Here is a 21510-nt window from a genome sequence, read left to right as displayed (position 1 = left end):
GAAGGAAGGAAGGAAGGAAGGAAGGAAGGAAGGAAGGAAGGAAGGAAGGAAGGAAGGAAGGAAGGAAGGAAGGAAGGAGCAAACATAGTACACTATGTTTAGTATAAAATTTTTCAAAATATGTTTTCTGTTTTCTTTATCTGTTAACTAATGATGTTTCATATACGTGTATGCCATGCTGACTACTGACATTTGTGATTACAAACAAGGACTTGGGAACAGAGGCACATTAGACAGTGTGTATGTTCCATTCCACTGAGTCTCAAGATAAATGTGTGAATGATATTAGTATGTACATTTTGTTGGGAAAATGCTGTAGTGAGTATATAAGGCATCTGTAAGATTTAAGTTTTAATTTTGTTCCTCATTGAATTGGGCAAATTTCAGCAAATCGATAATTATCTGTATGTGTCTTTGCTTTACTGTAAAGGGCAGCTTATACTTTGTCACTGTACTAGGTATTTGTTAGTGTTTTAAATATACACAGTTCCGGGAAAGTGCTAAATTATTGTTGTTGCTGCCGACCACTCCGATCACTCCCTGTGAGAAGTAACTCAAAGATGCAGCTGCTTGCATTCATATGTAAGCCCTTGCCCTTTTGCAGAAATATTTAGGTTTGCATATCAAAGCATACCAGCCTTTAGCAGCTTTCTGTTCTAATCTAAGCTGTGCCACTCACTCACTTTGAGCAAGCCCCTTGGCCTCTTTTTTCTCCTTCAAGCTCGACATTATTGTATGTGTATAAATATGTAGAAGTACCATGACCTTTCTCCAGGGCATAGGCCAATCTGCTTCTTTGCTCTTTATTTTTCTGCAGTGGCTAACTAATAACACCATTCTCTTCATTCACTGTATAAAAAACCCATGTCCTTTGACATTGCTAAATCAAAATCTTAGCTACATGCATGTGAGGGTGATGCATGTGTCAGATATGCATGTGATTATAATTAATTGCAAGGAAGAAAGAGCTTAGTTGTACTTACTCCCCAAATAATTCAGGTATGCGTTCTCTTTGAGCGTTGATTAAACTTTTTTTCGCCCCAGCTTTGACGAGTCTTTATATCAGAACAATTTTCCTGACTTTCTTCAGTTAAGGCCAGGCTGTTTGGTCAATTTGTTTAACAGTTCTTATTTCTCTGGCTGTGGAAAACTGGTATTTCCTTTTATCAAATCTAGTGATTGCATAACTGACTGTCCCAGCAGACAAGAAATATATGGGAAAAGTAGTGACTTCTGACTGAGGTCTCATACAATTCTTCATTCACTGATCATGACACCACAGAATGAAGGCAGGATATACAGATGTTTCCTAGTCTACATATTGTAACTCATTTCATCTATATGACTAGTATTGAAGCCATAAATAGTATTAGTGAACATTCTGAATTCCTTCCACGGGAGAAACAAGAAAAACTCTAGAAACTCATCTCAAACTATAATGAAATAATTACAGCCTAGGTGAAAATTACCACCTCAGATGTATTGGTTTAAGATATTACACCTCAGGTGTACTCTGAAAAAAAATTTTCGACATTTTTTATGTACTTTTTTCAACTCTATGCAGTTTATGCTCATGATATGACTAGGACATGCATAACTGCTGCCTTTTGGAATAGGGGCAATGAGGTGTCATGGAAAGTATATTTGGCTATGTGAGATTGCATGGAAGAATCAGATTAGTGAGTAAAACTAACCTTTCTGTATCTGCAAAAGACAAAAGCCTAAGCAGGTGAAAGAATTGCAAATGTTTTTTAAATCAACTGATATATTTGGAAAATTGGTTCTAGCTTCTCATATGCAAGCCCTTTTTTAGTTCAAACTGGAAGCATCAGTTCTCAGACTGAATTTGGGCTGAAAATACTTTTTTGGAATTTAACTTGGTCATGTCAGTTACCTGGGAAGTCTGAGAAATTAACATATTTTGGACTATGGGACAGAAAAAGGCAATGACAAAGGAAGACAAGGCTAAGGTCACTGACCTAGAATGGCAGGAGTGGGACAGAAGGAAGGAGGAAACAAGAGAGAGAGTTGGATTAAGTGCCAGGAAATTAATCCCACTCTTGCATCTGAAATTTTTTATTTCACTTCTGAAGATCAGCATAAGGGATTTCATTTAAGGACCCAAATGCCCTCATGGAAACTGTGACTGAAGCCAAACAAACACTCTACAAAACAGAGAACTTATTTTGAAGAGAGAACTACATAACATCATCTAAAGAAAGAAAATTCATAACTCTACTGAATATTGAAATATGGTCTCAATCTTGAGTTTATGACCCGTTAAAAGTTGCACCTTTCTCAACTAACATATCCATCAGAGCCACCTAAAGTGGCTAGTTTTTTTTTTTTCTTTTTATATTTAAATCTTGTGAAATACTCTATTTATACATGTCCTTCATTGGTGATTGTCTGATTGCACAGACAATCAGAGCTGTATTACTGTTGCTACTGTCAATCCTATGCCTTGTTTGCTGAATCAGAGAGATGCCTAAAGAGCAGGTTCACACATAATACTTTGGGATGTACACTTTGGGAATCTTCTGCAAGGTACATTTGATAAGCATGCACTCACCAAGGGTACTGACATGCATACATTAGTTTCATTAGAGCTAACTGCAAACTGTGTAGGCAAAGAGCACCTCTGTACTTGCCATCTCCAAGATACCTAAGTAAATAGGGGGCCACTCAAACAGATGAAGGTTCTTTCTTGAGTAACAGCATGTGAAGGAAAGGAGTCTGCAAAGCCCTCCGTATTAGGAGGAGCTTCATAACTGCATCATATCTCTGTCTGCTGATTGCAAGGAGCTTGGACAAAGGAAAGCCTCATGGTGCTGATCATTAAAAGGCTCGGGCTGCAGCAGAAAAAAATCATTGAACCACAGTCATTTATATTGGAAAGGTTTCTCTGATCCTATCACTTATTACGTGGGAGAACGACTCCACCTGGTACAACCTTGTTTCAGGGAGTTGTAGAGAGTGATAAGGTCTCCCCTGAGCCTCTTTTTCCCCAGACTAAACACCCTCACCTCACTGAGCCACTCCTCATAAGCCTTGTGCTGCAGCCCCCCTAGCTTCGTTGCCCTTCTGTGGACATGTTCCAGCACCTCAGTGTCTTTCATGTAGTAAGAAGCCAAAACTGAACATAGGATTCAAGGTGTGACCTCACCAGTGCTAAGTGCAGGGGGACAATCACTGCCCCAGTCCTGCTGGCCATGTTGTAATCTGAATTTTTTTCTCTGATATGATTTCCAAGTATTATATTTTGGTAACCCTCTATAGTCAGATATAGCTATTATATATCTCTTAATGCGGTCTGAAGTTAATTGCAGTTTCTACAGAGCTGAGACTCATACAGGTCATGCTGTTCCTTTGTGAGCAGCAACCTTGCAGTTGTGGTGGCTCTCCCGCCACACTCCTGAGGTGTTCTCTGACTAAACCAAAGTCTGTCATTTTATAGAGTTGAGACATGTTGCTTTCACTGTAAAACAGGGTTTGGGACTAGGCAAGCAAAAAAGGAACAGCAGAGAGAAAAAATTTATTTTGTTCAGGTGCCAGATATACAAAGCAAAGAAACGCATAGTCCCCAGGCGGGTGCAGAGGAGAGCTGCTTTATTGCAAAAGCCAGGCCTTTTTAAGCAGCAAGGCCTTTATCAGTTACATAGTTTTAAATCATAACAAGCATAATTCAACCAACCACCATACACTATGATGTGAATATGTAAGGGTTATATAGCTTGTTTTTCTACTTCTAATTCAGCTGAGTCACTTTGGGATAGTACTCTTCTACTTAGCTGAAGTAGCAGGCCTGAGCCATGAATTTACAAGGGTAACAAGGCCCTTATTTTATAAGACTTTACCTATATGCAACAGTATTTGACAGATGTTAGCTTTTACTTCCTTGACAAGCAGAAAGAGGGGTGCAAAATTACTTACAACTTGGAAAGCAAGGCCTCCAAAAGTTTGTTAAGTATTTCCTTTGCAGTAGATAATGAATTTGCATGGATTTAGGGTGGTTGTCTAGACACTGCAAGCTCAGAACTACATTTTCCTGCACACACAAGTCTGCCAGTTGCTTCTTACCTTATCTCATTAAGTTAATGCAGAAATCTGGTTTATCACTGGGCTTTTTTTTATCACTGGACGGTTTTGCTTCTTCCATGATTGACCTCAATACTGCTTTCAGAAGCTCCTGTTGAAACATCAGTGATGGATGATTGCACACAACAGTATTGCCACCTCCCTTCCTTGGCACAGATAGTGGCTTTGTGTTCTTCAAAATCTGAATTGCAGTATTCAGGAACAAGCTGCATTATGAAAATTTCTAAAGAAAATAGAGGAAAACCAGTGAAAGCTTCAAGAAATGCTAATGGACCTCCAGAAAGATCTTATCAGCCAGAGGGTCGAAGAGAAGCCCACTCTCTTCTTCTGCCATGCTACCAAAATTCTACTTGAAAGAAAAAATCTGCAGAGTTCACTGGTGTCACAGAGGGCACCAGTGACATGTTGATTATTTGTTGCGATTTACTTGTCTTTTTTTTCACAGAGATTTTACATATACACACATATACACGCACACAAAGATGATTTGTTTTGAATTTGCAAACAAAGCAAAACACATAGAGGTTCCATTTTAGGAATTCATGCTAACGCAGGACAAAGATAATCCCCTGGAGACATGCCTTCATTTTTATTTAATTCTTTTTGAACAAAGTCTAAATTTAATCTGAAGTATATGCAAAATAACCTATCATAGAAGCAGTTTAAGAGTCACGGTTTGGTTTATTTTCTCCTTAGTGACAGCCACTCTTCCTTTTCCCAGCAATGCAACTATATTGTGGAATTTTTTTTTTTTATTGATGTAATGTATTATTGAATGTGTGTTTTCTGCTATGTTCACTCAGGTAATATCTCTAATGCTGGGAATATAAATCCAGAAGGTTCATTTTTCTATGGAGAATACTAAAATGCTGTGTGCCCTGGGATACCATATGGTATTGCAAAATATTTCATTGTTTCTGTTCCTTCCATTCATGTAGAAATATGTCTGCTATTGAATTGACAGGCAACTTTCTCAAGAAAGCATGAGTCTTAAGCAGAATGGTCCTTCTGACTTCAGGAAGAATCATGAAGGTAAGGGTTCAGAGTGAGATCATTTATACAGTATGTTTTTCCTATTTGTATTATTTCTGATAACATGTGGATTTAGATCACATTACCTTGCATTCTAGCTGGAAAGTCTTGGCTTACTACACATAAAAGACCAATTTTTTCCTTATCTTATGTAAGTTGTTATGTGGGGCTCACAAGCAGCATTTGCAGGCTTAAAGTAAAGATTTCGCACTGTAAAGAATAAAAGTACAATGTGTCTCTTAAAAGTAGAAAATGGTTACTTCTCCAATAGGACTGTAATCAGAGTGAGAACAGAAAATTTTTATCTGTTTCTCTTTATCTTTCAGCATTTCATTATTTCAGTAGGACTGGAGAAAGACAATGCAATTATGGTAAGTAAAAGTCTTTCTAGAGCACAGGGGGGAAAAAAAATCTTGAAAAAATGTCATGAGTTTCTCTACCTTATCTCTAAGTTAATAGAGTGTTTGTAGGCTTTTAATGAGAAAAAAAGGATTTTTAAGTATCAAGAATGTTTATACAAACTCAATAAATGGACTATAATGTTAAATAAGCCTCAGAACTAAAATTAAACTTTGCTGTGTGTGCATATTAATATGAGTATTCCAGAACTCATTGATCTCTTGTCACACTTCAATGGAATTTTGCTCCCCTTCTTTCCAATCACCTCAGCATACATTTGTTCTTGTGGAAAAACCTTTAAACTTGTCTGGAGTTTAATCAGCTTTGTTTAAAGCTTTGTCTTCAGCTCAATAATGGAGTATTAAGGAGCTGCTTAAGAGATGAGGAGTTTTTCTAAAATATCTGCTTGTCAGAATATTTAAAGTATTTAAATATCTGTAAAAATGTAAAATATATATTTTTTTGTTGGTAGCAATGTTTTCTGCTGCCTTCCTCATTCTCAAATTATCTGAAGGGCACATTTTTAAATGTGAAGCCATTGCTCTACAGTGGAAATGTTTTGCTACCCATTAAGCCTCATGCCCCCTCAGGTGCTGATCTCATGCTGCTTCCAGGAACTATTGTGCCAGATAGAGACCAGAAATACTTCTGGGCTGGCTAAGTGGCATCACCATTCTAACTGCATGATCCTTTATTTTAAAAATACCTCAATTAATTTTACTTTGAAATTCCTCCTCATTTTTAAGCTGGTAGTGAGACAACATTTCTAAGTAAGGCATACAGAATATAGAGAAATATTTATACTCATCTGAGGGCGGGGGATGGTGTGTGTTTAAATACTTTCTCTGTGTCAATGTGTAAGTCTCTATTCCCCTACAAAGCTAGCCCAAATTCTGTTCTTCCATTGGAATATCTTCCCTTAAATTTTAATCCATGCAAGAGAGTTCTCAAATTGCCCTGTTTTATTTCTCAAGACAGATATTTCAAAGTATAAATAAAAATATTTGCATACTTTTTGAGTATTTTGAGCCACAAAATTTTTCAGATATTATAGCAAAGGAGGTTCCTATCTGCAATATTTTCTGAAGTACGCAGTTTAAAACATGTACTAATGAATATATATGTAAAGCAGTTTTGCATGTGTTATACTGTAAATCTGAATCCAATAGGCTGGATTAAAATATTTGTCATAAGTAGGTTGCCAGCAAATATTCTCATGAGTAATTTGGCAAACACTATGAAATAAAGGACACATTTGAGCAAATAGGATTTGACTGTGGAGATTTCCTACACAGGAAAGGAGCTGGAATTTGTTGATATAGGAATTTTAATAAAACATTCTTCGAGCTGTACTGCAAATGACCCCATGGGTCTTGATATCTCCATGTGACTTGTTCTTATGAACAGTAAGAGTATGTCTAACTTATTTTGATTTTTATTGGAAATTACATTTGTACATAAACCCTGTACACAGCCTGGTACCTAAGCAGGTTATGAATTTTGGCGTACCTCTTCTTTAAGTTTCAGTTAACTAACTAGAGACAGATCTCCCAGACTTAATCCTTCCATTTTCAAAGGCTTACCCAGGCTTTGAGTTTTGTGACTAGGACTTAAGTGATTGGACACCGAATGTTTAAAATCCCTCCAAGGCCTACAGATTTCTCTCAAGTGCCATTACAAACTCCACTAAAACTTTGCAGCAGGATTATGAGTCTCCAATCACTAGGCATTAAATATCTTGCCACTGTACATGGTATCAGTCTGCCAGAAGTTGCATGTTATTACAAAATGTTCATACAGTTCGCTTTTTTTTTCTTTGATATCTTCTTGGAACAGATAGAGATACCCTCTCTCATATCAGACAGATCTTCACCAGTCCACAGCTGGACTTGAGTCCTCAGTTTAACCCAAAGATCAGAGAATACTATGCAGAAGTGCCATTTGACATGGTGACAGTGAAGATAGGAGCAGAACCCTCTAACTGTCAATGTCACGTACACCTTGACAACAAAAAAGGGCCAAGGTATGAGCAACAAAATATGAGTGTAAAGACTTCATTTTGGAAATATGTTATAATGTTCCAGATTTTTTTTTTTTTGTTTCCAAGGCAGGGAAATTAAATAATTTAAATCAAATCATTAAATCATTTAAATGTCATTAAATTCTTCCCCCCAGTATTTTCCTGTTTTAATGTTAACTGAAGTTAACATGAAATCAACCTGACTATATGTGAAAACCTCAAAGATTTCTTTCTTTTATAATGAAAAAGAATTGCAAGATGTTCTTTACACTGAAAAGTAAAAGCCCTGCATATGCAGGTTCTGTGCCTTTCAGCATTTATTTCCCTGCTAAAGGAAGAAGAGCACAGCTCAGCTTTGCTCAGCTTTATCTCTCTGAGCAGTTTGTCTGGGAATCCATCATGTTTGGCTAGTGGACAATTTCAGCAGCTAGCTAAATTTCTGATTGTATTTTTCTCCTTGCCGACTTCATCACAAATTTGGGCCTGTCAGGAACTATTTTTCTTAATGATTTCTTTCACAGATTTCGTGTCAGAATATTTGCCACTGCCACTGTTTTCACTAAATTTCACTCTCGATATTTTTTCTTCTTGAAAGGTCTTCAAATACTTACAAATCCTATTTTCCACTGCTTTTATTTAAAAGCTTATGTATTTTGTAAGAGAAAGAAAATTGTAGAAGTAGCAGTAGGAAGGAGCAAGTAAAGTTTAGTAGCCATAGATAAAAGAGTGTAACTCTGTGTTTCTTTAGTGTTTATTGCACTTTGTTCCTATTTTGTCATACAGCATTGCTAACTACCCTCTTGGCCTTGGATTGAACAAAGTCATCATTCTCCTAACGGATGATTCTCAGCCCAGCCCTGAGATTGTGAGCAGCTACAGAATCACAATTTATCGAGAAGACCGCCCTAGCCTCCCTTTGTTTGATGACTACATGATGTGTGGGTTTGTGCAGGTATTGTTTCTGCATTCTTTGGCTGTACACTTTAAGCGGAATAGCTGATTTCTGTTCATCCCATGGTATAAATTAGGGTATATGAGCTAAAGCTTATGCAGAGTTAGTTTTTTTGAGATCATATGAAATTCAGCATTTATGTAACATTTTGGATATAAAAGGCAAGCCCAGAGTGAGTACCTGTTATCATGTATTTGGGAGCTCCAGGTTAAGTAATCCTTACCTTGGTCAGCCAAAACTTACAACTTTTTAGAACTGTCTTTCTCTGACATTGAAGCCATGGAAATCCTTTTATCAGGAAATATATTTATGATGACTGTCCATTTATGAGTGTTCAAAACAAATACTGCTACATAATTTATGAATGAAAACTGTTTATTCTACATCAATAAACACAATAAAAAAAGCGTCACTCATAATTCCAAAGGAAGAGATGACTGTTGCTGACATCACATTTAGCCAAATACAAATTTGGGAATGCACATAATTTACTCCCAACAAATAGCAGTCCTTAGGAAGGAGTGGGTCTGTTGAATGAAAAAAGGTGCAATCTATCCAATATAGCTTAATAAAGGCTGGGAAAGGGGATTTCAAACTAAATTAGACACAAAAATGGAAGACAACTAATGAAAGTAACAGTGAAAATTTCAGTTAGTGAAACTATAGTGATAAAAATATTATGCACAAGAGAGAAAACCTGGGACACATGCTGCATCAGAGCTGTTTGTATTCCAGAGTTTGAGGACTCAGTGTTGGCTGCTGCTTGATATGATGGGCAAAGATAAACCAGGCAGTTCAAAGCAGGAAGCGACATTATAAATGGTAATCACTAGCAGTGCATTTTTCTTTGGAATTTTAGGCAGATTAAAAGGATTGGTGGGTTCATTCCAGAGCATCCAGGAGTAAAATATTTTGTCACAATTAATTCTGCAACTAGGAAGCAGAATTTTCAGAACTACTGTGTTGAAACTGTCATGCTTGTTCATGTCAGATATCTAATCCTATCTTTATTTATTTTCTATATGAAGATCTTAGTATATCCTTTAGCAAAACTTGATTCCCTTCCCTGGTTTCTTTCCATATACTGCAGAAGAGGTTGGGAGACCAGGGTGGTAGAAGGCAGAGCATATATATGGTGGGGATTTTGTTTTTCTTATGGATAAATAAGCACTAGGGCTTAAAACAGGAGTCAAAGAGATTATAAATGTTGATAGCAAATTATATGTTGACAATAATTATCTCAATCTGCAAATCAGGACTGCCAGAGAAAATGTAGGTAGTAATCACCGTGTACCGACTGCTGACCTGAATACCTGATTGTGGTGTTGTCAGGCCCTCCACCTATTCTCTGTCTCTTAGACTTCTCTTACAAGCTCAAAAGGTCAAGGACCATCTTCTTACTATTTGCACTGACTCAACCCTACATCTAGTAGTTACTACAGCAAAATAAGAATGAACACATATAATAGCTGAGATTTCAGTTCAGTTGTACAGCAACGTACTTGACGTCTTAAGTATGACTTAGTATGAAAAGGAGAACAGCAGTAAGTTGAACTAGAGTTATATTACTAGGAGAACACACTGGCTGAAAAATGTGAGGAGAGCTCTTTTTGTTTCCTTATTTGCGACAAGTATGTGAGTGTAGGAACAGGAATTCAACCTAAAAAATATCTTCCGACACCAGAGTTTACACTGTTGTTAATGTTTTATGGTACCATTTATGAGACTGAGTGTAAATATTAGAAGCACTGTGAAGGCAAAGAGATCTAGACTGATGAGAATGAAAAGAGTTTTAGAAATTTCTTTTGATTGAGCTTGGTTTTCTGCTCCTCTGTGAATAACTATCCTCTAACTAATACAGTTGTTCAGAGCTAGGGATGACTTCAGGAGTTTAGAGTAAAAATGGGATGAAAAGCATTCTTGTGGTATCTAATAAGCACTGTGAAGATACAGTATGAGATTCTAAAAGAACTTTCAGATATGTTAGAGGCAAACTTATCAGAGAGTGCCTTTAAAAAACAAACAAAGGCTGGAGCTGGAGATAGAAATGGCATTCTAAGACATTTAAAAGTCTGCAGTTTTTCCTATTTGCTAGAACAGAATGTATTGCCTATTGCTTAGAATGATTTTTTTTTATCAGCACAAAACTCAGGTCTTTAACAGCATTGTTACATTTTGCTCTTCATACCAGAGAAAATTATGCAGTCTTGCAGGGCCCGTTGATACACCCCCATCAGTGGCATGAATATGGAAATGAAAGTGGTTCTCTTAATAATGAAACCCTGTTTTAGGACAAAAGGGATAAATACAACATAAGTTGATGGAGTCTTTGGACACTTGGACACTTAATTAGGCACAAGTGGGATCACACATGAGGAGAGAAAGGCCACTGATAGTGGTGTGGTCTTTCTCATAGAAGGCTTCAGTTAAAATTCTTATCCAGTAGATTTTTTCCCTTACTTTCTTTTATGTTTAATCTCTTCAGCATATTCAGGTTTCACTGCAAGATGATACTATGAGGAAGCTTATAAAAAAAGACAGAGTGTGAGATGTGGTTTCCAACAGTCTAAGAATTCCCATGCAGTTGAATAATCCTGGATTAATTTCAAGGTATTGAGTTGAGAAGTGTGTGGTTCCAAGCCTTGCAACCCCTAAAAAGGGGAAAAGCATTGTCTCCTGTTCTTTTTGATAGCATCTGTAATATCCTCATTAAAACCAGTTAGTGGAGGATAAACTGTGATCTCACAATAGCACCTTCAGCAGGTTGGTTGCCTTCCATTCTGAGTTCTGCATTTTGACAGTATTGTTTGGACTGCAAATAGAGAGGTTATTGATTTTTGCTTGAACTTAATTTTGTGCAGTTGCTGACAATATTCAAATTAAGTCTCCTTGAAAGAAGTGGTGCCATTTCATTATCACCTCTGAAGCTGTGATATGGAAGATAGTCAAAGTCCAAGGCAGTCAGCAGAAAAAGCAGTGAGCTCTTAAGACAGTTATCTGCATCACTCTCAGTGAAAGATCCCACACTATGTACATACTGTCATAAAGGACAAAATATTTTATTCATTCTTGCACTGCCCATTATCTTTAAAATGCAAACAGATCTATCTATACCTCTGAAATGTGTGGATGCTGCCTCTGATTGTTAATATTTGCCTAGTTGCAATCATGGGGATTAACTACTGATGTGCTTAGGGAACCTTTTTTGACCCTGTGAACCTCTGTATCTATTTGTACCTACAGTGTCCTGTTGCCACATAGCCTGTTTTGTTTCTTTGTTTGGACAGTTGGTTGGTTGTGGGTGAGCTTGGGTTTGGTTTGTTATTGTTGTTGTATTTTAATAATACAGATATTTATTTGGGTTTGCATTTATATTGAAAGCAATGTATAGCTAGTGTTATATTTTATAGCATCGTGTATTTCGTTCTCTTTCATTTTCTTTTGTGCATTTGTACATTTGATTCCAAAATCAATGCAGTGCAGTGGGCTGATATTCTGGCTGTCCTACAGCTTTTGCAGATCTGAAAGAACAAACTTGCAGAACAGCTTCAAAAACTTCCCTGATTTTTATAGAACATCTTATGTATTATTATCTCTTGTATTTTTGTAAATCCTTTTATCATATTCTTTTCCTGATAGCTTAAGAAACCCAACAGAGCTTATGATGAGATAATGGCATAGTATTGCTGATGTATAACACTAAACAGCTGCAGTGCAGCTGGAAACAAGATGGTAGCAACAACGTATTTGTTTCTCTGTCTGTCTACTAAACTCCCATTGATCAAAATGCAATTAACACCTAAGACTATCATATTAAGTATATTTAACTTTTGAACAGACTTTTTGGAGTAGAGATGAAAAAAATCTTTAGAAAGGAAGAAGCCTTAAAAAAAAAAGGAAGTAATTTCATTTTTGTGTTCAGGAGAGAGAATACCTAAATGAGAATACCTTTTTTTTTTTTTTTCAGCTCAGGTTATATATTTCCAAAGGAAAATAGAATTATTTTACTTTGTTTTAAACTGTGTGCTATTGCCATTGCAAAGCTTTTCATACCAGACAGTAGAAGTAAAAACTATGAATTATGGAAACATGTATTAACTCTTTGCCTGGTACTTTCATGCAAAGATTAAAAAACAAACCTTGCAAATATCGAATAATGTGAAAAAAAACCAAACCCCAAAGCACCAAAACACAAAGAGCCACCCCCAACCAAATAGCTTAGGAAAAAAACAAAGAGCTTCTCCTGCAGTGGGACTGCAGGCTGGATGCACACTACTCTCTCTGAATTTCCCATTAGCTTCATTAGATTCAGTGTGACCACCCTTGCAAACGACCCATCTCTTCTCTCCTAAGGACATTGTAAATGCTGTGAACAGACTCTTGGGTTTTGCTGTGGTTATTGTAGCAGCAGCTGACCCTCTTAGCAGTCCTGAGTTTGAGTGTTTTGTTTGAAAAAGCATGGAAAGTGCATATGTGGAACTACAGTCTAATTATATCAGCAACCAGACTGTATGTTATGTGCAAATTTAGCTTACTTCCCTTTTAGAGAAAAAAAAAGAATATCCATTATAGGAGCAATCATGCATGGCATTTGTCTGCCTTCTCAAGTACAGAGCTGGTGAAAATTTTTTTTTGTGGTTTTGAATGTTTCAGAAAGCAACATAAAAATGCCCCAGACATCAAAAAACTAGTTTTAGTTCTTTTGTTGTTGTTGTTTTTGTTATTCAAAAGAGGACGTTTTGATTCAGAGAGGACTATTTGACTTAAAATTTTTAGCATTCAGAATTTGTATTAGTGTAACTGTTAGATAGTTTATCCATTGTGTAGCCCAGAATGCTAATTTTTTTCAAGGAGGGAGTGGCTGGGACAACCAAAAAGCTCACTCATTAGATCTGAAATAGCCAAGTTTAAATTTTCCTCAGAAACACTGGTGAGAGCACAGTATGACAGTAATGTTTTCCAGGAGTAATGCCAACTTAAGCATCCCTTTCCCTGCCTGCAGCTACCCATGAACCAGATGGGAAAACTTTTCTTAAGATGAACTAGTTTCTAGGATAAGGTTGTCATTTTCTCTACGTGAACACAAGGAGGGGGTAAGTGCAGGGGCAGAAATGAGCTGCTGAGCACAGAAGGAGGGTTAGTGGGTGCTGTTTAAGGCAGGTTTTTTTTTCCTTCATGAAAGAAATTCACATTGAGATTGGGTTTAAAGCTCTTGCTGGTTTTAAATGAACAGGAGCTTCATGTTCAAAAATTGCAGAAGTGATTTATAGATGAAAACACACACAGCACTAAAAGTACTTTTGCATTACTATTAACCTGTAAATTATTTTGTTTCTGTGTGACTGCAACCCACTTCTCAGGAAAAACAAAGTGAGGTTCATATAGCCTTGAGGTGCAAATACATAGCAAACTGAACATGTGTTAAATTGTCAGCAGTTCAGGTGAAAGCCGCAAAATAGAGAGCTAATAGAGAGAGACTGCCATACAAAGAAGCTGAGGTCTCACATCCTCAGCTGCTGTATGTCAGCATGGTTCAATTAATTTCAGGGGAGCAATTCCAAGTTGTACTGATTGAGTATCTGTCCTGACAGAAATATACAGCTGAATTCTTTTCCATTATATATGCCAGGCAATGCTTATGAGTGAATTAACTTACATAAAACTGCTGATTTTTTTTGTGATTTTCCTAAATATCTAGGTGAGACAACATCTTAGAGTAATCTAGAAAATTACTTGAAGGTGTTTTAAAGTATTTCAAGATCAAGGGATGTTTAATCACCATTCACTGTAAGTATAAACTGAACAAAGACCTAAACTGAATAACAACTTGGTGCTTTTAAAAAGTATATTTAAGATGATGTAGAAGGGAGAGATGTAAATAATAAATACATTTAGCTAATTTTCATGTAGAGGGTTAATTTGTGTATGTATCATAGAGCAAACTTTGTAGAGTCAGCATGTTCTGTCTTTGTTGACATCTATACCACTGGGGAGAGAAGGCTTACCACATTTTCTTAATTATACCAAAGACTTTTGTGATGATTTAAAGCATTGCTCTGTAGATGAGTCAGAGGAACAATTAACAATTGTGATGGATATTCTTTACGTTTATGCAGTTCTGTGCTAAACTCCTTTTGGATTTCAGAATCAGGATGTTGCTGTTAGGCTGACATCTTAATCAGCAACCAGCATCTGCTGCTTTAAGGAAATGTCCCAAAACCACAGCAGAGCATAGATCCATCATCTTAAGGAATTAATATAATGTTCTAGGAGTCAAGCCCATCTTTCACCTACAGAGTTAGCTTCATATCCTGCACTCTCATCTGGTAGTCACGAGTTCATATAATCAGTGCTCTCTGTGGTACATCTGCTGCACTCTGAAGAGGCCACACAGAGCAATGGGCACCACTTGGGAAAAAAATGGAAAGGAATACCAAAAGAACGAGTCTGTATGTGCTTCTATCTAGGCATCTCTTGCTCTGAGCATGGAATAAAAATTTATAGTTTTATTCTGTATCTCCAGTAGACTGTGCCTGACTAGGATCATCATCCTCCTCTCCAATACTTTGGGGATGCCACATTACAGAGCCCAAACTTTAAGGCTCAATTTCATGTTGACACCAGCTGCCTGGAGAAAAGTTTGCAGTCTTCCAGTTTACAGTATTTTCCTTACACTCCTGATTTTATAGTTGTCACGCTTAGTCTTCTCTATGTAGCCAAGTTTCCTGTTTAACATGTGATTCAAGATCAATACCAGATACCCTGCAGGAAATGTTTCCAAAAGTTTCAGGCAGAGACTGAAGAGAGCAGATGTTTCCATGTAGCAGCAGCTACATTTGTCTTTATGACAATGCACTGTGCTTGGGAAATGGTGTGTAACATGGATTACTGATGGATAAACTGCTTTGAGACAATCTATATGAATACTCAGTGGTTCAACAATTATAAGCCAATAGTGACTGAGATGACACCAAAGAACTAATTTGGTTTATCATCATTAGCCAGAAGAAGTTTAAAGTTGCTATAATAATTAGGCCTTAAACACTGAGAATTTTATAGGCACAGCCTTAGTTTTTCCAGTGTTCCTTTTCCTTGGTTGGCAGTCTTGTGGATAAGAACTTCTTAAGTCAGGAGTGATATCACTTTTCAGCACTGCTGAATTTATTGACACAACTAGAGTTGTTTGCACCTCCTTCCTCAGCAGTGGAAAATGTAGTATCTCCTAGCATTCTTTTCTTCTTTTATGTGTTTGTAATTTAGCACAGTCTTACCAGGAACGTCCCACCCTCCTAGATACTCAGGTGACTCCTGACTTGAATTGTTATTTTGCTGTTAAGCTGCCACAGAAAAATGTCATTAGTAGAAAATTATGTGATAAAAGATAAACCTCAACAACCTGACAATTCCATTCTTTTGTGTGCTCAGGCCATTCTTCCCTTTCATACAATTGAAATCCCATGAGTGTGCATGACAGCTTAGAGAAGATGAAGATCTGCCCATAAACTAGCCAAGGAGAAACTCATAATTGCTTGACTAAAAATAACAGGGAGTTAAATTGTGACCTGTATGATTGCAACATGTGAACAAAATCCCACTGGTACTAGTAGAGTGTATGGTTGGACATTTCCTTACAATACCTGCTCCCTATGGTGCTACAGGATGGGGAGGTGCTACAGGATGGGGAGTGCTGTTGATGCAGATTTTGTAGATACACTGCTATCTCTGAGCCCATGACAGACTGCTAGTACAGACTGGAAGAGATCCAGGTTTTTCTGATTCCTTGCCTTTAACCTAAGGATTAAAATGTCTTTTTAAATAATAGCAGCAAATCATTGTGGGTGGCTGTGAAAGGAGACAGATGACAGTAATGCTGGGTAGGCAGTTTTGCTCCTGGGAGAACACTGTTCTCTGGAAGAGTTTATCAGAAAACCTAATTTTATATAATTTTTGTCAGCTATGTGGTTTTTTGTTTGTGCTAAGTTATCAGGCAATCATCCCATATATCTAGATTTTCAGTTATGATCCTTCTTTTTTTTTTGATCCTCTTATTTTTGATGTTTTTAATATAATACAGGTCCAGTAACACTACTGGAATCAATTACATTTTGCTAGAGAACTGGTAGCACTAACTTTTGCAAAAGATTCCTCATACCACAGACGTTTTTTTCCTCTCTCTGCCCTACACAGTAATTTCTCCATGCATTGCTGCACTGTGGTGCAGTTCAGCAGAGAGCTATAGCTTGGTGGACTGATGGCCCTTTAGGAAGAAGAGGGAGCCACATGCTCAAATCACTTCAACCTGAGGCCAAGAGAAAGAGTGTTTTTAGGGGTCCTGGCCCAGCCTGACTGGTTGGGTTGCTTCCTTCTGGCTGTTCCTACCTTCAGAAAGGCACTGCTGGAGCCAGACACCGGACAGGCAGAGACAGGTTCTTGTGTCATGCCCTGTGTTGTGCTGATGATATGGCCTTGTGAAGGCACCTGAGATGTCTGGAGGGGAACAGATGATGTCCTTGAGGACTCTTCCCTCTACCAGCTGCTGTTGTTCCATGATTCCACAGGGAACCTAGCTTAGCTGTCTCAATCATCATGCTGGGTCAGAATTTGCATTGCTTACATTAACTAGGCTAAATTAGGAAGGTAGAGTGAAGCCCATAATCTTTTGATGCTTCCATTTCCAACTATACAATATCAGGACTTAAAAATTAACTGCTCAGTAAAACATAAAGCCTCACAAGTCTTTGAATGAACCACATAAGTATGGAAGCTTGAAAGTTTGAGTTCAGCAGTTCTCCTTTACAAGTTCTAGAAATTCCAATGACATTTAAACGTACAGTGGTTGAAGGGGGTAGGGAAGAAGAAGGGGTCATCCAAAGTTTCTGAACTGAAATATTTAGCTTATGTTTTGGGTAAATAGCTGTGTCAGTGTTTGCAGTCTGTCAATGTATTGAATTCTGTCTGATTCATGAGGAGAAAGTTCATAATTAGAAATAACTTGCACTGTATGACAGCACACAAAGTATTACAACCATGATCAGACTGCCACTTTATAAATCACAGACAAATCAGTACAGGCATATGGGTGAAGTATTTGCAAAGTATATGTTAAACATAAATCTGTGGGATTTTTAAATGATCACTGCAGTTTGTGCTGAAGCAAAAGTTGTTAAGGTTAAACTTCAATATCGTTGTGTGATACACCAGGGCTCTCTGGTGCCTGGGTTACATTTTTTGGTGCATGGTGGCACTCATTAAAAGGCTGATGTGGCAGTGGAGCTAGGGTCTCTTTGTGCTGACTGTGCACAAGCTTTTCTAAATACAAGGAGCAAACCAAGTGCCTGTGCTACATGGCACACAGGCCATTCCAGCTACATGTTAATGGAATATCACAGCTTCTGGTACATGAGCTTGTTACTCTACAAGACTTTTTTGCCATGTTCCTAGACATACCATGAGGGATGTATGGTAAAACTGTCTGGAGCCACGTTTGAGGAACACTGAAGTTGCACGTTCCTCATTATACAGTTGTTACACCTCAGCTCTTCCAGTTCTGGGACTCTCCAAGTGGACTGTCATTTGGGTTTAGTAACAGCTTCTGTGTCCAATTTTGTGATGTGTATAATAGTAAAGGAAAAGAAAAATATCCTTAATTTAAGCCCTTTGAATAGGGAAAAGGCTCCCTTTGGCTTCCATGTAATTTGTATCTAGCCTAACTAGACTTATTTCTTAGGATGAAAAAAAATTAGTCTGTAGAAAAGAGTATACTTCCCACTGCATCTCCAGAAATAATTGCTGGTCTTTTATCATCTCAGCTTTTGATGCTAGTGGAAATTATTGGTGGCATTTTGGCATTGAAAACCTTGAAGTGGAGGGTATAGGTTGGTATGAAGATATGAAGGGAAATCTAATGAGTAATAGTAATGTCATCATAAGTCTTTATAGCAATTTGTCTAGACTTTTAATGACAGTCATAAAATTCTAATTTGGTAAAATAAAAGCAAAAATTATAGTTCTGCAATTCACCTAAATGGCACAATAGAACAATGAAGAGTAAAGTGTTTTATTGTTGCACTGCATAAAAAGGCTGTCACTTCTTCCAGCTATACCATCATAATGTGTATTTGAAATGCAGATTGTTTTCTCTGTGAGCCATTTTAATAAAGACGGGAGGGACATGACCAAAATCCTGCTGTGGGTCTCATGATCTCATATAGAATTTTGACCATTTTTTTTCTCCTTGAAAGAGCTGTGGATGTTGTGGCTCCAGGTGTCAATAACTTACTCAGGCCACCACATAAAAAATGGGAAGTGGGATAATTCCATATCTCAGTGAATATCTCAAACAAAACTGAGACTTGAAGATTTTATCACAAGATGGTGCAGTCCTTTAGTTCTGGGCCTGTGCATGATAAAAGTGGGACATTTGCTCACCCTTGTTAAGAAGGTTCAGAAATTGCATACTTCATGGACTGGAGAACTGTAGAAGTATTTCTTCTGTAGAACTGTAGAAGCTTAATTAATGTATGTCTCTAACATCGGTCAGAAGTAGTTGTACCTAGGTCACAGAAACTTAGACATTTTGTACTTCCATCTAGAAAAACTTAGGAAACTCAGAATCCTACTTCTTTTCTTGAAGTTCAAGAGACAAATAAGGAAGTCAGTGTTCTAGATTATTTTACTTTGTTCCTCAGTAGCTTCTTCTTGTAGAATGTTCTTAATTGAGATCCAAAATAGAATGCTAGCTGCCTTGTCAAATTCTCTTCTGTACAGAGTTATAAATGTATTAAAGGCTTTACTGTTCTGAAGACTGCTGGTTTCTGCCTATGGTGCTCCTGAGTAAGATGGTAAAAGCTTCTTGCATAGATAATCATAGTTTAATTGGCCTGATTTTGTGTTTGTTTAACAACTTGATAAAGAGCAGTAAAATGAGTAATTGAAAAGCATTTACTATGCAAGATGAGTCCAACACCTGAAGGACAAACTTCTGCCAAAATCAGGAAGCCAGTCCACCACTGCTCTTGTTCCTTTTGGAATCAGGGTAGGTATAAAACACAAACACAATCACAAAACACAAACACAATCATTTATATAAAACACAATCACCCATATATAACAAAGAGAGTCATATTTGATACACTTTGCTGAGAAAATCAGTTTCACAGTATAGATCCATTGCTATTTCTGTAGCTGTAAAATCTCTGTATCCTACAGAGAACTGTTATTCTCCTTACCTGGCCCTCTACAGTCTGTGTTTTAAAGCTGAAATCCAGGGCATTCATTATTGACAGTTCAATTGGTGTATTCTTTTCAGTTCACCTCATACACTGCTCTCAAATTCATCTGAAAATGTGAAATAGCCTGTTGAATTTTCCCCTTGATGATACCACAATAGATGTGAAAGAAGAGCCTTCAGCATAAAACTTCCTAAGTGTTAACAGATCATGAAAATTGGCAACAACTGTTGTGCCGAGTATCATAACCTGCAAGAGGAGGGCCAGCAATTCCACAGTGATGAGAAGAGTGCTTGGTGTTTGAGCTGTGGTCACATTTGCCTTTCAAGTCATTTGGGCCTCCATGCCACACTTTTCAGGAGAAGAAAGCTAATGCAGCTGCCTTTGTTAATCAGTCAGTATGACCTAGGCCCTCGGGGAGGCAGGCAAAGGCAGATGTACTGAGACACACAATCCTTGCTGATTAACAGTGAAAGCTGGTAAAGTTACTCTCTAAGCCTGTCTGGCCCATCAGCTGCAGAAATGTAATTTAGATGATTATCTACATGCCCATTAAACCTTGTGACCCATCACTATTCTGTTTGAAGTTTGCCTGCTTAAACTCGCTAATAGGAAGAATAGAAGGATTAACTCAGAGGTCATGAAATAAGAGAGCAGCAAAGAAGATGACAAAAGAGCAGAGAAAAACTTCCTACTGCATGTATTTGGTAAGGAGAAAGAATTACAGTACCACGATCATCTCAGCAGATACTGTTACTTTATGGAGCAAGCAAGCCATCTGGAATTCAGGCCATTTAATCCTTTGTGTGTGTGCTTTCAATCTATTTTGTTTAGCTGCACAAATAAAATGAGCTACCTGTGTGATAAATTTTGTTACATTAGGTGTTTACTAAACATAATGCAACATAAAAGAGTGTGGAATGCTGGTGGACAGTAAGTGTTTCTGATTTTGTTCAGGGATAGGTTGTGTAGATATAAACAAGGGAAAATTTAAATTAGTCACATCAGAGTAGCTGCAGTCAGGTCAGCATCAAGCCCAGTCTTGTTTCCTTTAGGACAAGAAGCTCCAGCCATTACAGATGCTTGTTAACTTAAGGATTATGAATGAAAATCACACCCAGTAATTTATTTTTTATTTGGTCAAATTGAAATACATATAAACATTTATAATAATCTGCCAAAATTATTTGAAGAATGTTGCAATGAAATTGCTAACCAGTTAAAACTAAATTCATAGAGAAAAGCTGGGATGCATTGCAGAAAACAGAGTGGAATACATGAGTACCTCAGTAAGGGTGACCTAGGGTCTGACTAGTTACTGGAAGAAAACGAGCTTGAACTTTAAATGGAGTCTTGAAGGTCATTTACCTACTTTTACATATACTACCACTCTTGAAATGAGTCCTTGCCCTTTTGCTAAAGACAGCCTATTTGCTGAGAAACATTGCTTGAGAGCATATTTTGCTGTATTTCAAAGAAGAAAAAAACATTCCTCTCATGCTATGTTGGATCCCTAGGTTTTGCAATATCATATCATATTATATTATGTTCTTTATAAAGAATTATTGTGGTCTATTTTGCAATATATTTATTTATTTAGATTTTTCTTCATGTTCTTATGATTAAACATAGCTCTGTTTCTCATTTAATTGTATTGAATCAAGCATATTTTCCAGTTATCTCACTGTTCATTTACATGTACAGCTCTGTATGAAACACAGCAATATTCTACTGGCAGTATTCAGTGCTGTGGCAATTCATTTGAGAACCTAAGACTTTTC

At 37.3% G+C, this 21510-nt stretch overlaps 1 protein-coding gene across 9 annotated transcripts in view; it reads left to right on the top strand.

The window, feature by feature from the left end:
* The window catches only part of CPED1 (cadherin like and PC-esterase domain containing 1), a 138277-nt gene that overhangs the window by 66000 nt on the left and 50767 nt on the right, over positions 1–21510 (top strand). For all 9 annotated transcript variants that reach the window (XM_039726890.1, XM_039726892.1, XM_039726891.1 and 6 more), the window contains 4 exons: positions 5063–5130; positions 5457–5501; positions 7366–7552; positions 8333–8501. In XM_039726890.1, coding sequence (XP_039582824.1) covers positions 5063–5130; positions 5457–5501; positions 7366–7552; positions 8333–8501 — 469 coding nt within the window. The remainder of the gene's footprint in view (positions 1–5062; positions 5131–5456; positions 5502–7365; positions 7553–8332; positions 8502–21510) is intronic.

This window comes from Passer montanus, unplaced genomic scaffold (assembly GCF_014805655.1).
Source record: "Passer montanus isolate IOZ18808 unplaced genomic scaffold, ASM1480565v1 scaffold6, whole genome shotgun sequence".
Lineage (NCBI taxonomy): Eukaryota > Metazoa > Chordata > Aves > Passeriformes > Passeridae > Passer > Passer montanus.
The sequence above is the reverse complement of the archived record's forward strand: the minus strand, read 5'-3'. Positions and strand labels throughout refer to the sequence as shown.